The 16,686-nt window shown below is 39.2% G+C and overlaps 2 protein-coding genes across 5 annotated transcripts in view; both read left to right on the forward strand.

Moving 5' to 3' along the window:
- Positions 1 to 7,150, forward strand: part of LOC128606908 (F-BAR and double SH3 domains protein 2-like) — a 114,876-nt gene extending 107,726 nt beyond the window's left edge. For both annotated transcript variants that reach the window (XM_053623457.1, XM_053623458.1), the window contains 5 exons: positions 216 to 393; positions 1,344 to 1,561; positions 2,987 to 3,146; positions 3,263 to 3,354; positions 4,188 to 7,150. In XM_053623457.1, coding sequence (XP_053479432.1) covers positions 216 to 393; positions 1,344 to 1,561; positions 2,987 to 3,146; positions 3,263 to 3,354; positions 4,188 to 4,271 — 732 coding nt within the window. In that variant the 3' untranslated portion in view covers positions 4,272 to 7,150. The remainder of the gene's footprint in view (positions 1 to 215; positions 394 to 1,343; positions 1,562 to 2,986; positions 3,147 to 3,262; positions 3,355 to 4,187) is intronic.
- A 102-nt stretch (positions 7,151 to 7,252) lies between these two features.
- LOC128606907 (NACHT and WD repeat domain-containing protein 2-like) lies at positions 7,253 to 16,269 on the forward strand. 3 transcript variants are annotated; one of them, XM_053623454.1, is made up of 7 exons: positions 7,253 to 7,982; positions 8,223 to 8,311; positions 8,747 to 8,854; positions 10,396 to 10,596; positions 10,707 to 10,842; positions 10,935 to 11,455; positions 11,563 to 16,269. In XM_053623454.1, exons 1-7 carry the CDS (start codon positions 7,943 to 7,945, stop codon positions 15,241 to 15,243), a joined length of 4,776 nt encoding a protein of 1,591 aa, XP_053479429.1. In that variant the 5' UTR covers positions 7,253 to 7,942; the 3' UTR covers positions 15,244 to 16,269. The 3 variants fall into 3 exon arrangements, with proteins under 3 accessions (XP_053479429.1, XP_053479431.1, XP_053479430.1); XM_053623456.1 differs by lacking the exon at positions 11,563 to 16,269 and having other exon boundaries at positions 10,935 to 11,168; positions 11,294 to 11,424; XM_053623455.1 differs by lacking the exon at positions 11,563 to 16,269 and having other exon boundaries at positions 10,935 to 11,555.
- Positions 16,270 to 16,686: the final 417 nt, after the last annotated feature.

The raw sequence follows: 16,686 nt of genomic DNA on the forward strand, positions 1-16,686 counted from the left end.
GTAAATTTGCTGTTGCTATAGAAACGATAACCAGAAAATCAGAATGATACCATTAATGTGAACCTGTGATGTGAATTATTCTAGACACTACTTTCAGAACTGCTGTGATTGAATATTAATCCACACCTTCTGACCAATCATAGTCAAGAATTCCACACCACTGTCTACAGTTTGAGAATTTGGGGTCAGTATGTGCATGTCTGTGTTGTGTGCAGGCACGGAATAAGGCGGGTCATGTGGGCTACGTACCTGAGAAGTACCTGCAGTTCCCCTCCTCTAACAGCATACTGAGCATGCTCCAATCGCTCACTGCCTTGGACTCGCGCTCACACACATCAAGCAACTCCACTGACCCTGAGCTGGCCTCGGGCAGCATCAACGGTGACGCCAGTAGTAAGTTTCCATACCACACACAAACATTTCCATTTATTGTATCCTATAATTCCTTTTTGTCTCATTTAAATTTTAATTGCAAAAGCAAAGAAAGTGTAAATATGCTGGCATTTATTGTTGTATAAGCAGTGAGTAGGAATTGCCAATGAACAAACTTGGAGAAAAATGGAGGAAAAATCTAAATGAGTTTTTTCTATGGACATGGTATAAACATATGTACTAGGGCTAGAGCGATGTGGTAAATTTATGGCATTACTGACAACATTTCAGTTATTTGGTTAGCAAAATAATGCAGAAATAGCATTTTTATTTCTTTTTATCTTCATGCTAGCAAGTGATAAGTCACTTGTGTAGTTTGTCTTTTAAGGGTGTTTTGTGACTGCTACTGTTATCGCTTGTGGGTGTGCACTGTCCAGCATTCCAATCAGAGAGAGAGAGAGAGAGAGAAAGCGAGAGAGATAGATGGATAGATAGCATCTAAGGTTTAGTAGTTAATTAATAGTTAGTTAATCGGTGTGAAAAATGCTTGTTAGGTTTACATGATTGCCATACTAGTTAAGCACGGTTCAAGGTGTGTCTTTCATTTTTGCATGTCAACCAGTAAATGGGAATTAATTGCAGGTAGGTAACATTGTATGCAGGGAACAGAAGAAACATCAAGAGCACACGTGCCATAAGATTGAACAAAGATTCATTCGAGCCAATCGTTTAGATTTGTGTGAACATCGCGTAAAGGGGTGGCCTTTGTGGTTTTTAAAATGTTGCACCACATTTAAAGCGCCACACTACTCTTGGAAACTTTTATTTTTGTAACTTTATTATCTATAGTGGTGTAGCATGTCATTAATCACATTATTCAGATTTCCTCATCATGGCATACCATCATGTGGGTATATTGGCACACCCAATGCCTTTTTATTCATCTTTCCCTCTGTCTCACTCTCTCTTAGTGAGTTTTGCGAAGGCCATATATGACTACGAGGGCCAGACAGACGATGAGCTGTCCTTCCCAGAGGGCGCCGTCATCCGGATCCTTAATAAAGACAATCAGGAGGACGATGGGTTCTGGGAAGGCGAGTTTAACGGACGAGTGGGAGTCTTTCCATCCGTCCTGGTGGAGGATCTGACTGCAGAAAATGGAGACACGCACTGGGCTTTGGATGCTCAGGTAGGATAGCTATGCGTCAGTGCGTTACTGTGAGCACACACTTTTAATTGAAGCTTAAATGATATAGCGAATGTGTTACTCTCACTGACTGACTGTTCGACAGAACTATACATGTTACGTACATACGTACATCATACACTTATTCGTAGTGTTTGCATTTTTAATTTTCCATTTTATAAGATGGCTTTCCCAATTCTCTGCCTTTCTTGCACACTGCCCAGACACACACACACACACACACACAAACACACACACACACACACACACACACCCTGTCCAGCACTGGTCATACTTGCTCCAGATAAACCGGGCATGCCTTTTTCCTGTCTGCCTCCGATGCCCTACATGTCTGGGGGCTTATTAGAACAGGCGTGCCCACTTCCTTCCTGCAATTATCATCGTGCTGGGACTGTTTTTAAAAACCCACGTCTGAAACGAGACGACAGCTACTTCCTCCGTCATCAGTACTCCTCTGATTAGAATCTGATCTCAATAAGAAGCCAGTGAATTAAGGGTGGCTAAGTGAATAAAATGTGTCGGAATCTCCTTGACCTTGTAATAGACCAGTCAGTCTGCTTAACAACTATAAATACACAGACAGATAATCTGCCACAGACTCAATCTCACTATTTAAATTTTTACACCCATTTACTGACATGTGATTTAGTCAAGGGAATGACATGATGTGTCATGATGATAACTTATTGATATACTGCCATATGCAGTACTTTAGCTGTGTCTCCGATCACATACTTACTGTAGTTACGAAACAAAGTAAATAAAAATATAATAAATGAGAGAGGTATAAGGAAGCAATTTTTCCAAACAGATTGTTATGTTATATTCGCATTGGGTCTATATTCATGTCAGGATTTATTTCAGTATGTTCAGTAGGTTAGTGTGACTCATGACTCCTATAATTAATTATTTTGTAAAGAACATTATGGCGAGCACAACAACCAAGGTCATCATGGTACATTCATAACATTTAATTTTTTTTTTTCCCCTTTCTTCAAATCTAAACCAAACTGTTAGTGAAATTAATTAAGCTCTTATGTATGAATCCATTTAAAATGATGTTCCATGTAATTACATTGCTTCTAGATTACAGTAGAATATGTACAAGCGTTTAAACGTGAAATACAGTACTTTGTAATCTGTACTACAATTTGTCATTGGTAATACAACCTCATCAATAACATCAGAAATACCATTTATATAATTCTATATTATTAAAATGCCATAGTCACATGACTTATTAGGGGTTCGATATTTTTTTCATTCTCAAGCATCTAAAGAAACGGCACCACATCGGTTTTCTTTTGAGAAAATTTCATTACATGAATGGGGACGTTCTTCTGCTGCGTGGTGTATAAATAACAATACCTTCTGAAGGGTTAACATGTTTCCTGGTCTATTCCACAGGTGTCATCGTGTGTGAAACTGCAGTCGTCTTTGCCTCCTTTACCCCTCTACGATCAGCCCCCCTGCAACCTGGACTGTAGCCCCGCCCCCAACATGCCCCGCTCACCGTCCGTCAACGGAGAGCACAAGCAACCTGGGCTGCATAAAGCCCTACCACACAGTAAGGGACCCTTCCAAAACTTAGTCCAGTGTACTTCACTTGCTGCCTTGCTTTTCAAGAGCAGTATTGCACTGGATAGATTTCTAAACTTTTGCTTTTTTTTGGTCTTCGTGAAGATCACAGTTCTGGTCTGAGTCCAGAAAGCCCAGGCTTTCCCCAGCCACTGAGATTCACACCTGATGGTTCCGGCCCGGGAAAACTGCGACCTGTATGTAACCCTTTTGTAACACTTTTCCCACATTTTTAGCGAAGTTCTGTGTTTAAAATTCTACATATGGAGCGAAACTACACTAGTTATTTGCGTTAGAGCCTAATAGCAATAAGTGAAGCTTTTTTTTTTCTTTGTCCAAACCCATACCTCATTTACTATATAGTGCTCTATGTTCGGAGTGTGTCACGGCATTTACTTGTCATGCTTGAATGTCAAGCATTCAACAGAATATGCACTGCTCTTTTGAAATCCCACAATGCACTGAAATGTGTAGCATCCAAAAAGTGACCCGAGTGAAGTTACCAAATACTCATCATACACTACTGGTTTTTGAAGATGACACACAACCTATCCACAATATTCCTAGGTCCCATGATGCCTTGTGCAGGATATGTGCAAAACATTTTAGATGTTACTTCAATTGCTAATGTAAGAGAAAGGAAATTTGGGTACACACAAAAATTATATCAAAATGAGATGACACTCTCACTGACTTGGAAAAGAAAAGAAAATGGCCAGTTTGTTATTTGGTTATAAATGTTTAGTAACAGAAAAGGGTATGAAGAAATATCATACATTTACATTCATGGCATTTGGCAGATGCCTTATCCAGAGCGACTTGCATTCATCTCATTTACACATTTGAGCAGTTGAGGGTTAAGGGCCTTGCTCAAGGGCCGTGCTTTAGTAATAAAATGCGTAAGCATCTTTACATTATTGAAAAGTCCTTATAAATAAAATGCATTATTATAATTATTATTATTATTATTATTATTATTATAATCAGACTGTAGAATGAGCGCCGATTGTTTTGTTGCCCCGCCCCCCAGGTCCGTGCAGCTCCGCCTCCTCCAAAACAACACCCTCGCAGACAAGTGGACAAAACCGAGGAAGTGGAGATCACGCTAGTGTAGCAGCGCTGCTCTTTTCTTTAGAGGACTCATCCACGTTTGACCTCAAACTCCTCCTACTGGCTTCAGAGGGGTGGGACTATCTGTAATCCCACCCTTCCAGCACTCTGAACGAGGTGGACTGCATTTCAAAGACTCCTCCCTACTAATCCTGGAAGAAGAAGAAAAAAACCTCTTATGGCGTCATGGACTGTTTGGTGCCTTTTAACCCTCATCATGCCAAAACAATCCTTGTATTTGTATTTGTATTTGTAGAGCCAAAATATTGTGGCATTACCATTTACAAGGTTGTGCTCTACAAATTCAAGATGGCAGAAAATATAAAGAGTAATAAAGCCTGGTTGGTTAACTTGCACATATACCTATCCAACAGGCTCATCAATAGCAGAAAATGCAATATCAGGAGGTGATTGAGGGATTCATGGCGGCATATTTGGTGTACAGTGGGTGTGGGTGATTAAGTTTGCCCCGTCTTCAGCCACGTGTAGTCCTACCATACGTATTTAATGTTGTATTAGTACAGTACATTACTGTTGTCATAGGAATGTTCAGAATATGTGCAACATTTCTTCATATATTGTAACTGAGTGGATGCTTTTTGAAATATAAAGTTGAGGACAAAGGCAACTGTGTATAAAAGGGTCACATGGCGAGGTAGGAAGGGTGAGAGGGAGTTCAAGAGAATGAGGGCTGGATCCTCCATTTTCTTTTTCCTCCCACCGCTCCTCCAGCCAAACACATTACTCCTCCACATCGTGTTAATCTGACTACAGTACTAATTACATCAATATTAGCCTTCTCTCAGCTTGTCCTTAAGAAGACTGCCGTTTGTACGTATTAACTAATATTTAGTAGTCAAAAGGAAGACAGAGAATGGAGGTTTTTTGGCGTGCGTTGTCCCTGGGAGCGAGCCGTTAAGCCGTTATTTTATCATGCGGTCTAACATGTTTGCAAATGCCAATCAATATGCGAGCATTATTTAAAGCGCTTAATTTTTCTTCCTAATTCTTATCTTGCTCTTGCATCACAATAGCATAGGCTCAGTCTAATGGAGCGTGTTGGCAGATGGGTCCCGGCCGTTTCATAGTAATTAGCGTCCTAAGTGCTTTTCCTTTGTATAAGGGGCAGCTATTTTTTTTCTATTGTCTTTTTCTGTTTCATACGTTGAACAGTGTTGTTCAGCTAGAAAAATCATAATTCATCAACAAGATCAGAAGGTCAATTCCCATTTCATTCAGAAGTACTGAACACCTGTTGTTATTGTTATTGTTATTATTATTATTATTATTATTATTATTATTATTATCAGCCCATATTTCATGTATTTTTCACCATATTTTTACCTAGCCATGTGCTGAATTTATCTTTTTATACAATAAAATTTACCTGACCTCACTTACTGCATATATACTACATAATCCAAATAGGATTCTGTCCACTATGTTTTTCACACTCTCACATGGGAAAAGGCATTTTTAATAGCATTGCAAACCATAGAAGGCATCTCTTTAAATCCATGTATGGGAAATCTTCGAGTAGGAAGAAAAGAAGTAATTGGTATTAGTATGTACTTTCAAAAAAAAATTGTTAGCCAGCCAGCTTACATGGGCTAACCTGACAAAATTTCTGTGAGGATTTTGAAGTCATATCTATGAAAGTTCACAATAATCAGAGCTAATGCTAGTTAGCTGGCTAAACACATGCTAACCTGACAGGAGTTCTTAGAGGATTTTGAATTCATATCCATAAATATTCACAATACTCGTGTGTAGCACTAGTTAGCTGGCTATGAGCTAACCTGACAGGATTTCTGCAAGGAATGTGAAGTTCATAGACTTTCCAAATATTTCCAGCTAATGCTAGCTGGCTAACTTGACAGGATGTCTGAAAAAGCCTTACCTTTTTGAGTGCAATCATATAACAAATTTTGAGGACCAGGCATGTACTCAGAAACATTCTGTTCGAAATCACATGTTAGATTTGTCCTTCAAATAGAATTTCTGCAGCGCTTTGGGATATGGCACAATACTCTTTTTTTTTCATTCGCCCAAGGTATCAGCACATGCCTGCATTCAACGGTATAGCGTGTATCTCAGCACTTTTCCAAAGCTTTGTGGCTTTGTGGCTTTGTATCTTTGACTTTTATGTCCGCATCCCATCAAAGGTCCCTTGTGTATCATAGATGCCTAAATGTGTATATGGGTTTTTGTTTTGTTTTTGTTTTGTTTTGAATTCAGTGTTTTATATTCCAGTGGTTTCATTTGATAAAGAATACAGCCCTGTTATTTATTCTCTTCCTCCAGGAGTAAGAAATCAGCCATTTTGTAGAGATTAGCATTACTAGTGTTAATAACAGTAAATAATGTCACCTTAATAAAGTAAATAATTTCACCTTAAGAATGGTGCTTGTAAAGAATTTGGGGGTGGGGGGGTGGGGGTATAAGCGTATGTTTTGGATTTTCTTTCAATAGAATGGACAAAATTGGCGTATCTGCCCTTATGTCATGTCTTTTTGTTGCAGCTTGTTTTCTTGTTGATCTCATTGAGATCTTTTGAATGTTATCAAACTTGTTTTGAAGTTTATGGCCCATACCATCAGAAAGCTCCTCTCAAAGATTGACTTTTTTTTCTTTCTTTTTTTTTAATAAACTTTCCCAGTTTCTTTTCAACAGTTTCTGCTTTCTACAAAGACTTCATCCACATTCATTTCATTATATTTTTTAAATGCCTTTTGTTTTATTTTATGTGAAAGACACTGCTAGAAAAAGATGGTGTGATAACATCAGAGAACAGGTCAAGACATTTCTTTCTGCATATTATTAGCTGTAAAGTAATTTGTATTTATTGTGTACAAATGTTAAATAAAAAAATGAGAAAATGATCTTTGGTTTCTTGGAGGTTTGTGTATTATTATCTTCACTATAATACATATATGCCATAAAGTCTTATTGGTCCCCAAGTGTTGTCGAGTGTAAGGAACATATCATTTATTTTAGTTATAGAAAGTAAATAAATGTAGAAGGCATAAAATTCAGTAATAAATGTAGAAGTTTTGAAAACTGCAGTGCTGTACAATAATAAGTATTTAAGACGAAAATCCTTCAGCGACTGTGCACGCGAAGTGCTTCTGAAGCAGTCAGATATGAAACCAGTTAACATTCGAAATTCTAAGATGTTTAAAACCATAACTTTTTCTATATTTAAGAATTGTGAAATCATTTTCTAAAAGTTCCTACAATACATTATTTTAAATTTCCCTAACCCTGGGCTCCGCGCACACAGGGCAGAGGCGGGATTCAAACCCCCAACCCCAGAGGTGCAAGCCACCAGATACAAATATTTGAAGAACTAAAGAGATGCAGATAGTGCTGTGACATTGCATTACATTACACCACGGATGAATATATTTTATTAAATATATTTGGGAAAACTGTTTGCTTTTCTGCCAGCCCAGAAAATTACATTACAAGTCCATTCATTTCCATGTTATATCAGGACAAAAATTTTCCCAGGAATTGAAGGAGGGGCTTCAGCAGCAGCTCCTTTCCACCTTCTCTTACTCAGTCCATATTTTCAGCCCAGGCTGTAACATGAAAACATGAGTGATCTATCTGTCTGTTCCGTTTTTACCATCTTTTTCTGGCTTCCTGGAACAACGCTTCGACGGATGTAGAATGGCTTGTGTGAAAATATACTTGTGTTCTAACCCTGATGGTAGGTGCACTTTCTCATTTTGGTTGTCAAGAATGATCTTTCTGGTTTTGTTACAATGTCATTAAGAAGAAAAATACTGTTCAAATCTGAAGTGTGGACTACGCACTATAGTGTGCTACATATTTTTGCTCTATGGTACCAAAAAGAACGGATTTTTATGTTGCATATACTATATTATTTATGTTTGGTCTATAGACATACATTATCAAGACTCTTTCAGATGTTAACTGTGTGTTCCAGACTCTGTAACGGAGAGGAAGGTGCTGAGAGAGCATGTGTTCCCTAAAATAAGGGACCACTGCAGACGTACACATGGCGTAGACTTCAGGGCAAGTACATTTTATTTTACACTTCTTTTTTTTTTTTATGATTTAAACTGACTTTCTTGTGGCTTGTTTTAATTCTTGACAAAGTACTTGTGTCAGTGGCCATGAGAGGAGTAACTGTGTATAGCTAAAAGCATGACTAAATAAATATAGTTGACTATATTTTTCCTTGGAAGCATTTTGTTTTGTTTTTTAATGAGAACAAAGTACAATTCTGTCCAATCATCCATGCTTTTTAATTATTAAAGTCAAACCGATTCCGGGTGATGCTACATTGTTATTGTTTAAGCACCGTACAGTATGTTGCTAAATGCAAACAAATAAAGAGAAGCAAAGAAAGGATCATATGATAAATTGTCAGCATTAGAGAAGATTAAACTCCGATTCAGGCTTCACTCCGAGTCAGGCTGAGCAATATCGATGGTCTATTCTGTGCAGGTTATTGACCCTTATGAAGAGCCAAACCCAGATAAGTGGCCAACGCAGCAGGTGCGATTGCAGTTAATCGAGGACTGTCGGCAGAATTCGCTGGGCCCTTTCTTTGTGGTAATGTGCACTTATTTGTCATTTCCAACTCAGTATAAAAGTGAAATCAATTCATATCAATTTGTGCATGCACATTCACATGGTATGCTGCAAAAGTCATTTAAAGAACTTGCAAATTGTTATGAATGTTTAAAGAACTTACAAACGTTTTGTAAACTGTGCTACCAGCTACCAATGTACAGGTTGATCTAGTCAAGCTATTGTAGTAGACCAATTTAGCCAGCTGGTAAGTGCTGGTAATGCAACATCTTGGATGTTGCAGCATTTTATTTTTAGAAAATAACACAACATTAAGGCAATTATTTAGGCTTAAAATAGCTTAGTCTTTATTCATCGATTTAGTCAAGTAAAGTAAGAAGTTAGAAAATGTATGATCTCTATAATGTAAGATTGTCTACCAGCTATACCATCTGAAAGGTAGTGATTCACAGAAGACAAACGTGTGTGAAACTAGCAGATAGTTTGCAGATTTCATGACAACTGATGTGCACAAACTTGGATATTTATTTATTCATTCATCTTGAGTATAACCTCTTTAGGTGACAAAGTATGTGACTGCTTTTTTTAATTAAAGTTAAAGTTCGTCTTGTTGGCACAATATGCAGAACAGTTTATGAATAATTGCTGATAATTGGTGATTTCCAGTTTCAACATATCCTCTGCCAGAATTTTTAGGACTTTTCATATTAGTCCTAATCTAAGATAAATTTTGTGTAAGTTTTATACTTACTAATCACAAGGCTGATGTCACTTGTGCATCCCAAATGCACTATATTGCCTAAAGTATGTGGATACCTGATCATACCTATATGTGCCCATTCCACAACCATGGGCATTAATACAGAGTTGGTCCCCCTTTGCTGTTATAACAGCCTCCACTCTTCTGGGAGGGCTTTTCACTATATTTTGGAATTTGGCTATGGGGATTTGTGCTCATTCAGCCACAAGAGCATTAGTGAAGTTGGGATTTGATGTCAAATGAGAAGACCACTCAAGTTCTCCTACATCAACCTTGGCAAACTGTTTTCATGGACCTCGCTTTGCACACAGGTGCATTGTCATTCTAGAGTAGGTTAGGGCCTCTTAGTTCCAGTGAAGGGAAGTCTTGATTCTGGAGTATACAGAGACATTCTAGACAATTGTGTGCTTCTAATTTTGTGGCAACAGTTTGCGGAAGGCCCACATATTGGTGTGATTGCCAGGTATACACATAATTTTGACCATACAGTATACCTCTTTTTAATTAAAAAAAACAAAAACAAAATCATGGAAGTTCCAGTAATTCATGCATAACATCATTGCATGTATAGCCTACCCTGATAAATCTGTAATTTGGTAGGTTGGTACATATGGGGCTGGACGATCCCAATTAGGATTATGTCCTTTCAATTCTCAGAAAGCTATGATTAGGATTTATTAACTTATTTTAGCTATTTTTTACTCTGACATTGTTGGATGTTTAATCCAACACTCAAGAGGGGTATCACACAAACCTAATACATTCTCACTTACAAATCAGTTACTCTGCATGTGATTATCAGAGCCTAGTGGGGTCGCAGTATGGAGCTGCATGTTTACCAGAACAGGTGGAGCTTTCTGAGTATCTCACATTGCTGCGAGTTTGCCAGGAGATGGGATTCAGCTCTGGAGTCCTAGAAAAATGCTACAGAAGGGATGACAACACCATACCCCCATCATTCTGCCTTCTCAGTCAACATGAGCATGATCAATATAATTCCCAGGTAAAAGTCATAATGGGTATTTTGAATGGAAGACAGATAGTTCTTAAATTAATTAATGACCCCAATTAATTCCTTGCCATTTTAATTTCTTGCCATTTTAATGTCTCTAGCCAGGGCAGAAAATTGACAAGAATGTTTGGAATGATCTACTTGTAAAAGGGAGGAAGACTTTAAATGATGTTATTACCCAGAGTCTTTTAGAGGGCAGTATTGACCAAGAAAATGCTCAGAAATATTTTAGGTCAGGTAAGTATGTGCCCACAGCATTTTTGTTTTCCTAGGTAGTATTTTGTATTTTGGAGTGCAAAGACAACTTAATTTGCTTATCATACTTTCAGGGCTTGAGAACGACCTCCGCTTTGCACTGGATGGCCAATCTGGTGCTGATATCAAAAGGTGTCTTTGTTATGTTTATAAAACTGGTAAAAGGGCTGGCCAGAGGAAGAAAGGAAATGAACCATATTCAGAGCACCAAGCTCAAGTGTTCCGACTGTCACAGCTCTGTGATAATTTCCTACCAGACCTGGTTAGGACCCACCAGGCCCTGATATACACCAGCACTAACAACAACAGTGAGTGTGATGATAAACAGAGCTATGCTGAAGAACTGAGCCACCAGCTTCATTCAGATCTTGTAGGTCTTATAGACCAATCTATTGTCAAGGAGAGAGATCAACTCCATGATTCATTCTCCCAGCAGAGAAACCTGTGTCACATCCTTTCCACTCTATACAGAATTGAGCGTGCAGAAGTCAGCCAAATAAGAGCTTACTTGGAGCAAGACGCACAATATCCACTTATTCTAACTGGTGGGCCATGTACAGGCAAAAGTGTACTTTTGGCCCACTGTGCAAGTCAGGTATTTTTTTTTCAGTTATATGGATTTTAATTATGTAGATTTTTCTTATGTAAGCTGTGCATACATACAGCATACAGTGTAACTAATAGCATAACTTTCTCTTTCAGATTCAAACATGGATGAAGGACCAGAACCCCGTAGTTATTGCACACTTTGTAGATTTTAATAGTTCTTTTAAACAAATTCTCAGCAGCATATGCCAGCAAATTGCTTTATGCCACAGTCAGCAGTACAACACGTGTCTCAAAGACATTTCTCAATTGAAAGAAACTTTCAACAACCTCCTAAACACAAATTCACCAAATCTTCTAATCCTCATTATAGATGGGCTGGATCAAATGCCTGATACACATACACCACTGGACCTAACCTGGCTTCCCAAGAATTTACCTTGTAATGTTAAGCTCCTAATCTCATCTACACCAACAAAGTCTGGCTTTCTCTCTGCCATAAAGACATATTACCAGGAATCCTCACTGTTTATTGACCTACAACCAGTAAATAGCAAGAGCTGCAACCAGATGCTGACAACCCTCCTTTTGGCATGTAACAGAAAGATAACATCTGGCCAGCAGATGTATGTAAATCAAGCTTTTAAAAAATGTGATCTCCCATTGTATGTGGAGCTTCTCTACAGACAGGTGTGTTACTGGCGTTCAGATTTAGAGATCACACCTGACACATTGGTCCCAGGGGTTCACGCGAATATTGGCCTGTTTTTAGACCAGCTCGAGGAAAAGCATGGAAAAGTAATAGTTGCCAGAAGTCTAGAATATCTTACCTTGTCCAGGTTTGGTTTGACAGAGGCTGAACTGACTGATATTCTGTCTTGTGATGATGAGGTTCTACTACCATTCCTCCCAGCAGATGACTATGCACCATATAAGTTAAGAGTTCCCGAGGTTGTGGTAGAGAGGTTACTGTTAGACCTAAGGGGGTTTCTGAAATCCCAAAATATATTAGGCACACAAACTCTGTTCTGGGTCAGCAGACACTTTGTCTTAGTCATCCATAAGAGGTACCTGGGCTTAGACAATCAACAGAAAATACACTCTTTGATAGCAAACTATTTTAGTGGCCGGTGGGCATATGGCACAGCTAAGCCATTGCTCATCGCTACAAGTACTAGCCAAAATGCCATGCCAATGAAGATTTATGCTGACAGGCAAGTTCCCGGTCAACCTTGGACATTTCAGCCCTTCAGGTCCATTGTGACTAGATCTGGTTCATCTGAGTGTGCACATCCCAATCTAAGGAAATTGCAGGAACTGCCTTTCCAATTACTGGGGAGTGGAACTATTGAGGAGCTTGTTAGAGTGTTGATGTCACAAGAGTTCCTTAATGCAATGTTCTGTGCAATGTTAGTAGATGAGTTGGTATTCTGGCTAGAGAAGACATCTCAAATTGTGTTTTCCAGGGAACTCAGACTCCTAATTTCTGTCCTGAGAAGTTCACCCTGTTTGGTAAAGAACTGCTCTGCTGATTTGGCTTTGGTAATGCAGGTCAAGCTCTTCCCCTTCTTCAAGGTTCTTCCAAAATTAAAGGAATCTGTCAACCAGGCAGGACATGATGGTAAAATGGGAAGTCCTGGTGTGAATATGGTATTATGTCCCACACCCTCTGTGCCTGCCACTCATTGGGTGCTGCCAGCAGTTGAAGTATCTCCAATTACAAGAGCAGCTGTATCTCAGTCTGGCTATGTGGTAGTAATTCAGAACAATGGTTCTGCTTGGGTCTGGAATGGAACTGATTCAGATGGTTACAAAATCCCCCAGTCCTCTGAACTACAGTTTACAGATGTCAGATGTTCTGCAAATGTATTTATTCTCTCCACAGACAGTGGCAACTTCCTATCATTGGACATGGATGCTCCGTTGTACCTCCAGCAACTTCAAATCCAACACTCAGAAGGGCCACTAAAGGGCATTGAGGGTGTATTGATGTCCAGTGGCAAGACATTTATATTCTCAAAGAATAGCAATTCTGTCAGTGTGTTTGCAGAGGGAACGGAAATTGCTCCAGTCCAATGTCCCTATGACATAACATGCATGTCTTCTTGTGATGGTCACATGATTTGCTGTGGACAGAACGAGGGTACCGTCAGTATATTTGACTCCCATAGTGGTAATCTTTTGGCCTCCTTTATTTGTTCATTAGGCACAGCTTTGTGTGATCTCATCCTTCACAAGAATGAAGCGACAATAACATGTATTGACTGCACAGGAAGTGTGTTTGTTTGGGACCTGAAGGACATTAACAAACCTATATTTATTACAAAGAGGTTGAGCTGCAACAAGAAAGAGGTGTTAAATATAGACCACATAGAAAGCAACCTTCTTATCTGTAAAAGACAACAGATTCAAATAATTCAAGGACATTTGTTAGCTGTTGAAGAGCAATTTAATGCACCTGGGAGTAAAACATTTGTGCAAGCAATTCTGGATCATGATGCACACTTCATCATTGCTTTGATGGAGAACTGCCCATTTCTTTTGGTCTGGAATTGGGTCTCGGGGCAATGTCTGTTAAACCTTGACATTAGAAGTAGCCAAGCTTTCAAACTTCTAAAGTTCAGGGATACTTACCTCACAGCTGTGACAAGCACAGGCATTGTCAGTTGGGACATGGATCTTATTTCAGTAGCAGCCTCCACTCCAAAATCTAGTGGGAAAGTGGTGAAAGTCATTGTGGAACCAAATGAGGAGCACTTTTACACTACAGATGGGTCTGAGATGGTGTGGAAGTGGATAGTGCTGGGTGGGAAGGTGGTGGGGCACATGCTTCACCATGGTCCTGTAGAGAGCTTGACTCTTTCAGCAGACAGTGTTTACATGGTCACCATTGCCTCTGGAGATATCTATGTTTGGAACACTAGTACACATGAGAACATTCACAGAATCCATGGCAGCCAAGCAGCTCGCACACTGATAACTCCAAAAGGTAATTTTGCAGTGTCACTCTCAGAAACAGGCCCATCAAAGGTCTGGAAGTTGTACAATGGACATGTGGTTTGTTCCATTCACCATCATCTCAGAGATGCTGTCATTACCTCAGAAAGTACTTTCATTTTGGGCATTAATAAAGGAGCTCTCCTTGCTGTCAGTCTCTGGTCTGGTTATGTTAGCAAACGGTTCTACACTTCTGACTGGTCAAATGTTGCTGTCTTCCACACGCTGTCAGACTATCCAGACTATGTGATTGTGATTACCAATTCGGGAGCTTTGTACTCATGGAAACTAACAGAAGATACCATTTGCCACCAGTTCCAGTTTTCAGAGTGTTTTGAGTATCCACCGCAGTTCTTTATGCTCTCATCAGATGGATGTTATGGCATCATTTCTGTAGTTGGATCCAAGATCAATATCTTGGATGTTTGCCAAGGTAAACTGTGCTCTTTGAATGCTGAGGGACCAGTCTGCCAACCGCTTGTGGACATTTCGGGTAGATATGCAGTATATATCTGCAGCTCATCAGTGAGGTGTCAAAATTTCTCTTGTGACCTCCATACCAAGCAGATCTTGGTTATCATACGGGTAACAGATGGGAAGACGGTGAGCAAGTTCTACCTGTGTAAGAATGCTACTGCTCTAACACTCTCTGAGAAGTTGTGTGTGTACATTGGCTTTGAGGATGGTGCTGTTGGAGTGTATGCTATCAATGACACAGAAGTAGGATACACCAGTGCCAATGCTAAATGCCAGAGCATTGAACTCGTGTGTCCATTTGATGAACCTGTGCTTTGGTTGCCATTGGCAACCCCTAATCTTACTTGGGCTGAATTATTGTAAATGTATTTAACATTGCTATTTTATTACCTATCTTAAAACTATGAGAAAGATATGTTCCTGTATTTCATGTGGTAACATGGTGTCTTCTGGAATAAATGTTTGTATCTGTGATACTTTTCAGATTGAATTCACATTGTAATGTTGCTACTCCATTCAACAGCCAACTGTAAATTTGTGTATCTTTGTTACATATAGACTGTTCAAATTATGCACCTGATGCTTTATTTTACTCAGAACAGTGTAAGATTACTACTGTAAATGGAGATGATATCAACATCATGACTGAATAATGAACAGTACTAGACTAACTGTTAACATCTCCAGGGGGCCAACTGTAACATAATTTTGAATAACAATATAGATGGATGGATAGATGGATAGAAAGATAGTTTTTCTTTTCATCCCTGAGGGAAATAGTTTTGTCACAGCAGCAGATAATTACAGACATTATACGACACACTCAACTGTAACTCAGTAAGTAACGTAGATGCATCAAGTGTCATGTGGAAATAAAATGTCAAATGAAATAAAGTTTCCAGGTAATAAAGTGACAGTGAATTAATAAATACAATAAAACCAGAACACTAAAGATAAGTGTAGACAATCTGAAGGAGGCAGATTACATGCAAAGTATAAAGGTGTATTGGCGGTGTTGTGCTTGAGTAAATTTTATGGAGGTGTGTCAGTGTGTTTATAATCAGAGACGATCATAGACCTGGTGGATGAGTTATCAAGACCGATGGGAGCAGGTATGAAGGACAACTCTTTGCTGCAGCATGGCTGGATCAGTATGGAGCTGAAGGTGCTCCACTGACTGGTTAGATAGTCATGGAGGGGGTGAGAAGCATTGTCCAGAATAAGCAGCAGCTTACTCAGAATCCTCTTCTGAATAATCAGTCCCAGGGAGTCTAGGTTGGTCCTGATTACCTGATTACCTCTCCTGCCTTATTGCCACTCCCCCAGCACACTTGTACTGGTAGTACACCCTGAATGGGATGCCAGTCCATCACAACACCATGAACATACACACACTCCTCAACATTGAGGAGCAATTTAGAATAGCCTAACCATCTACTGACTTTTTTAGGAGGTGTGAGGAAACCCATGCACACACAGGAAGATCATGCGGTGCAGACAGGAGCTCAGGATTGAACCAGGAACCCGGGATCTATGAGGCGGCAACATTTTCCTCTATCAGCCATGTGGATCAGCTAAATGCAGTGCTAATACATCTTATTAAAAGGTCTTAGGAGAAAAAAATCCACTTGATTTGAGAACTAATCATTGAGTTATTGTTTGAGTTCAAAGGTCAATGCTGTTATACTTGTTTAAAAAAAAAAAAACAGCTGGCCAGATGTTACACGCAAACGATATTATTATACTTGAATATACTAAGATTATACTATTGTATAGTAACATTTTAGAATGCTAATTACCTATCCT

The sequence above is a fragment of the Ictalurus furcatus genome, chromosome 4 (assembly GCF_023375685.1).
Source record: "Ictalurus furcatus strain D&B chromosome 4, Billie_1.0, whole genome shotgun sequence".
NCBI classification, from domain to species: Eukaryota; Metazoa; Chordata; class Actinopteri; order Siluriformes; family Ictaluridae; genus Ictalurus; species Ictalurus furcatus.

Excerpts from the sequence above, each read along its gene's own strand:
- LOC128606907 (XM_053623454.1), top strand. The coding sequence starts at position 7,943 with ATGGCTTGTGTGAAAATATACTTGTGTTCTAACCCTGATG. Across the intron at positions 7,983-8,222 it reads CTTGTGTTCTAACCCTGATG|ACTCTGTAACGGAGAGGAAG; the intron begins GTAGGTGCACTT and ends TGTGTGTTCCAG. Across the intron at positions 8,312-8,746 it reads CACATGGCGTAGACTTCAGG|GTTATTGACCCTTATGAAGA; the intron begins GCAAGTACATTT and ends TATTCTGTGCAG.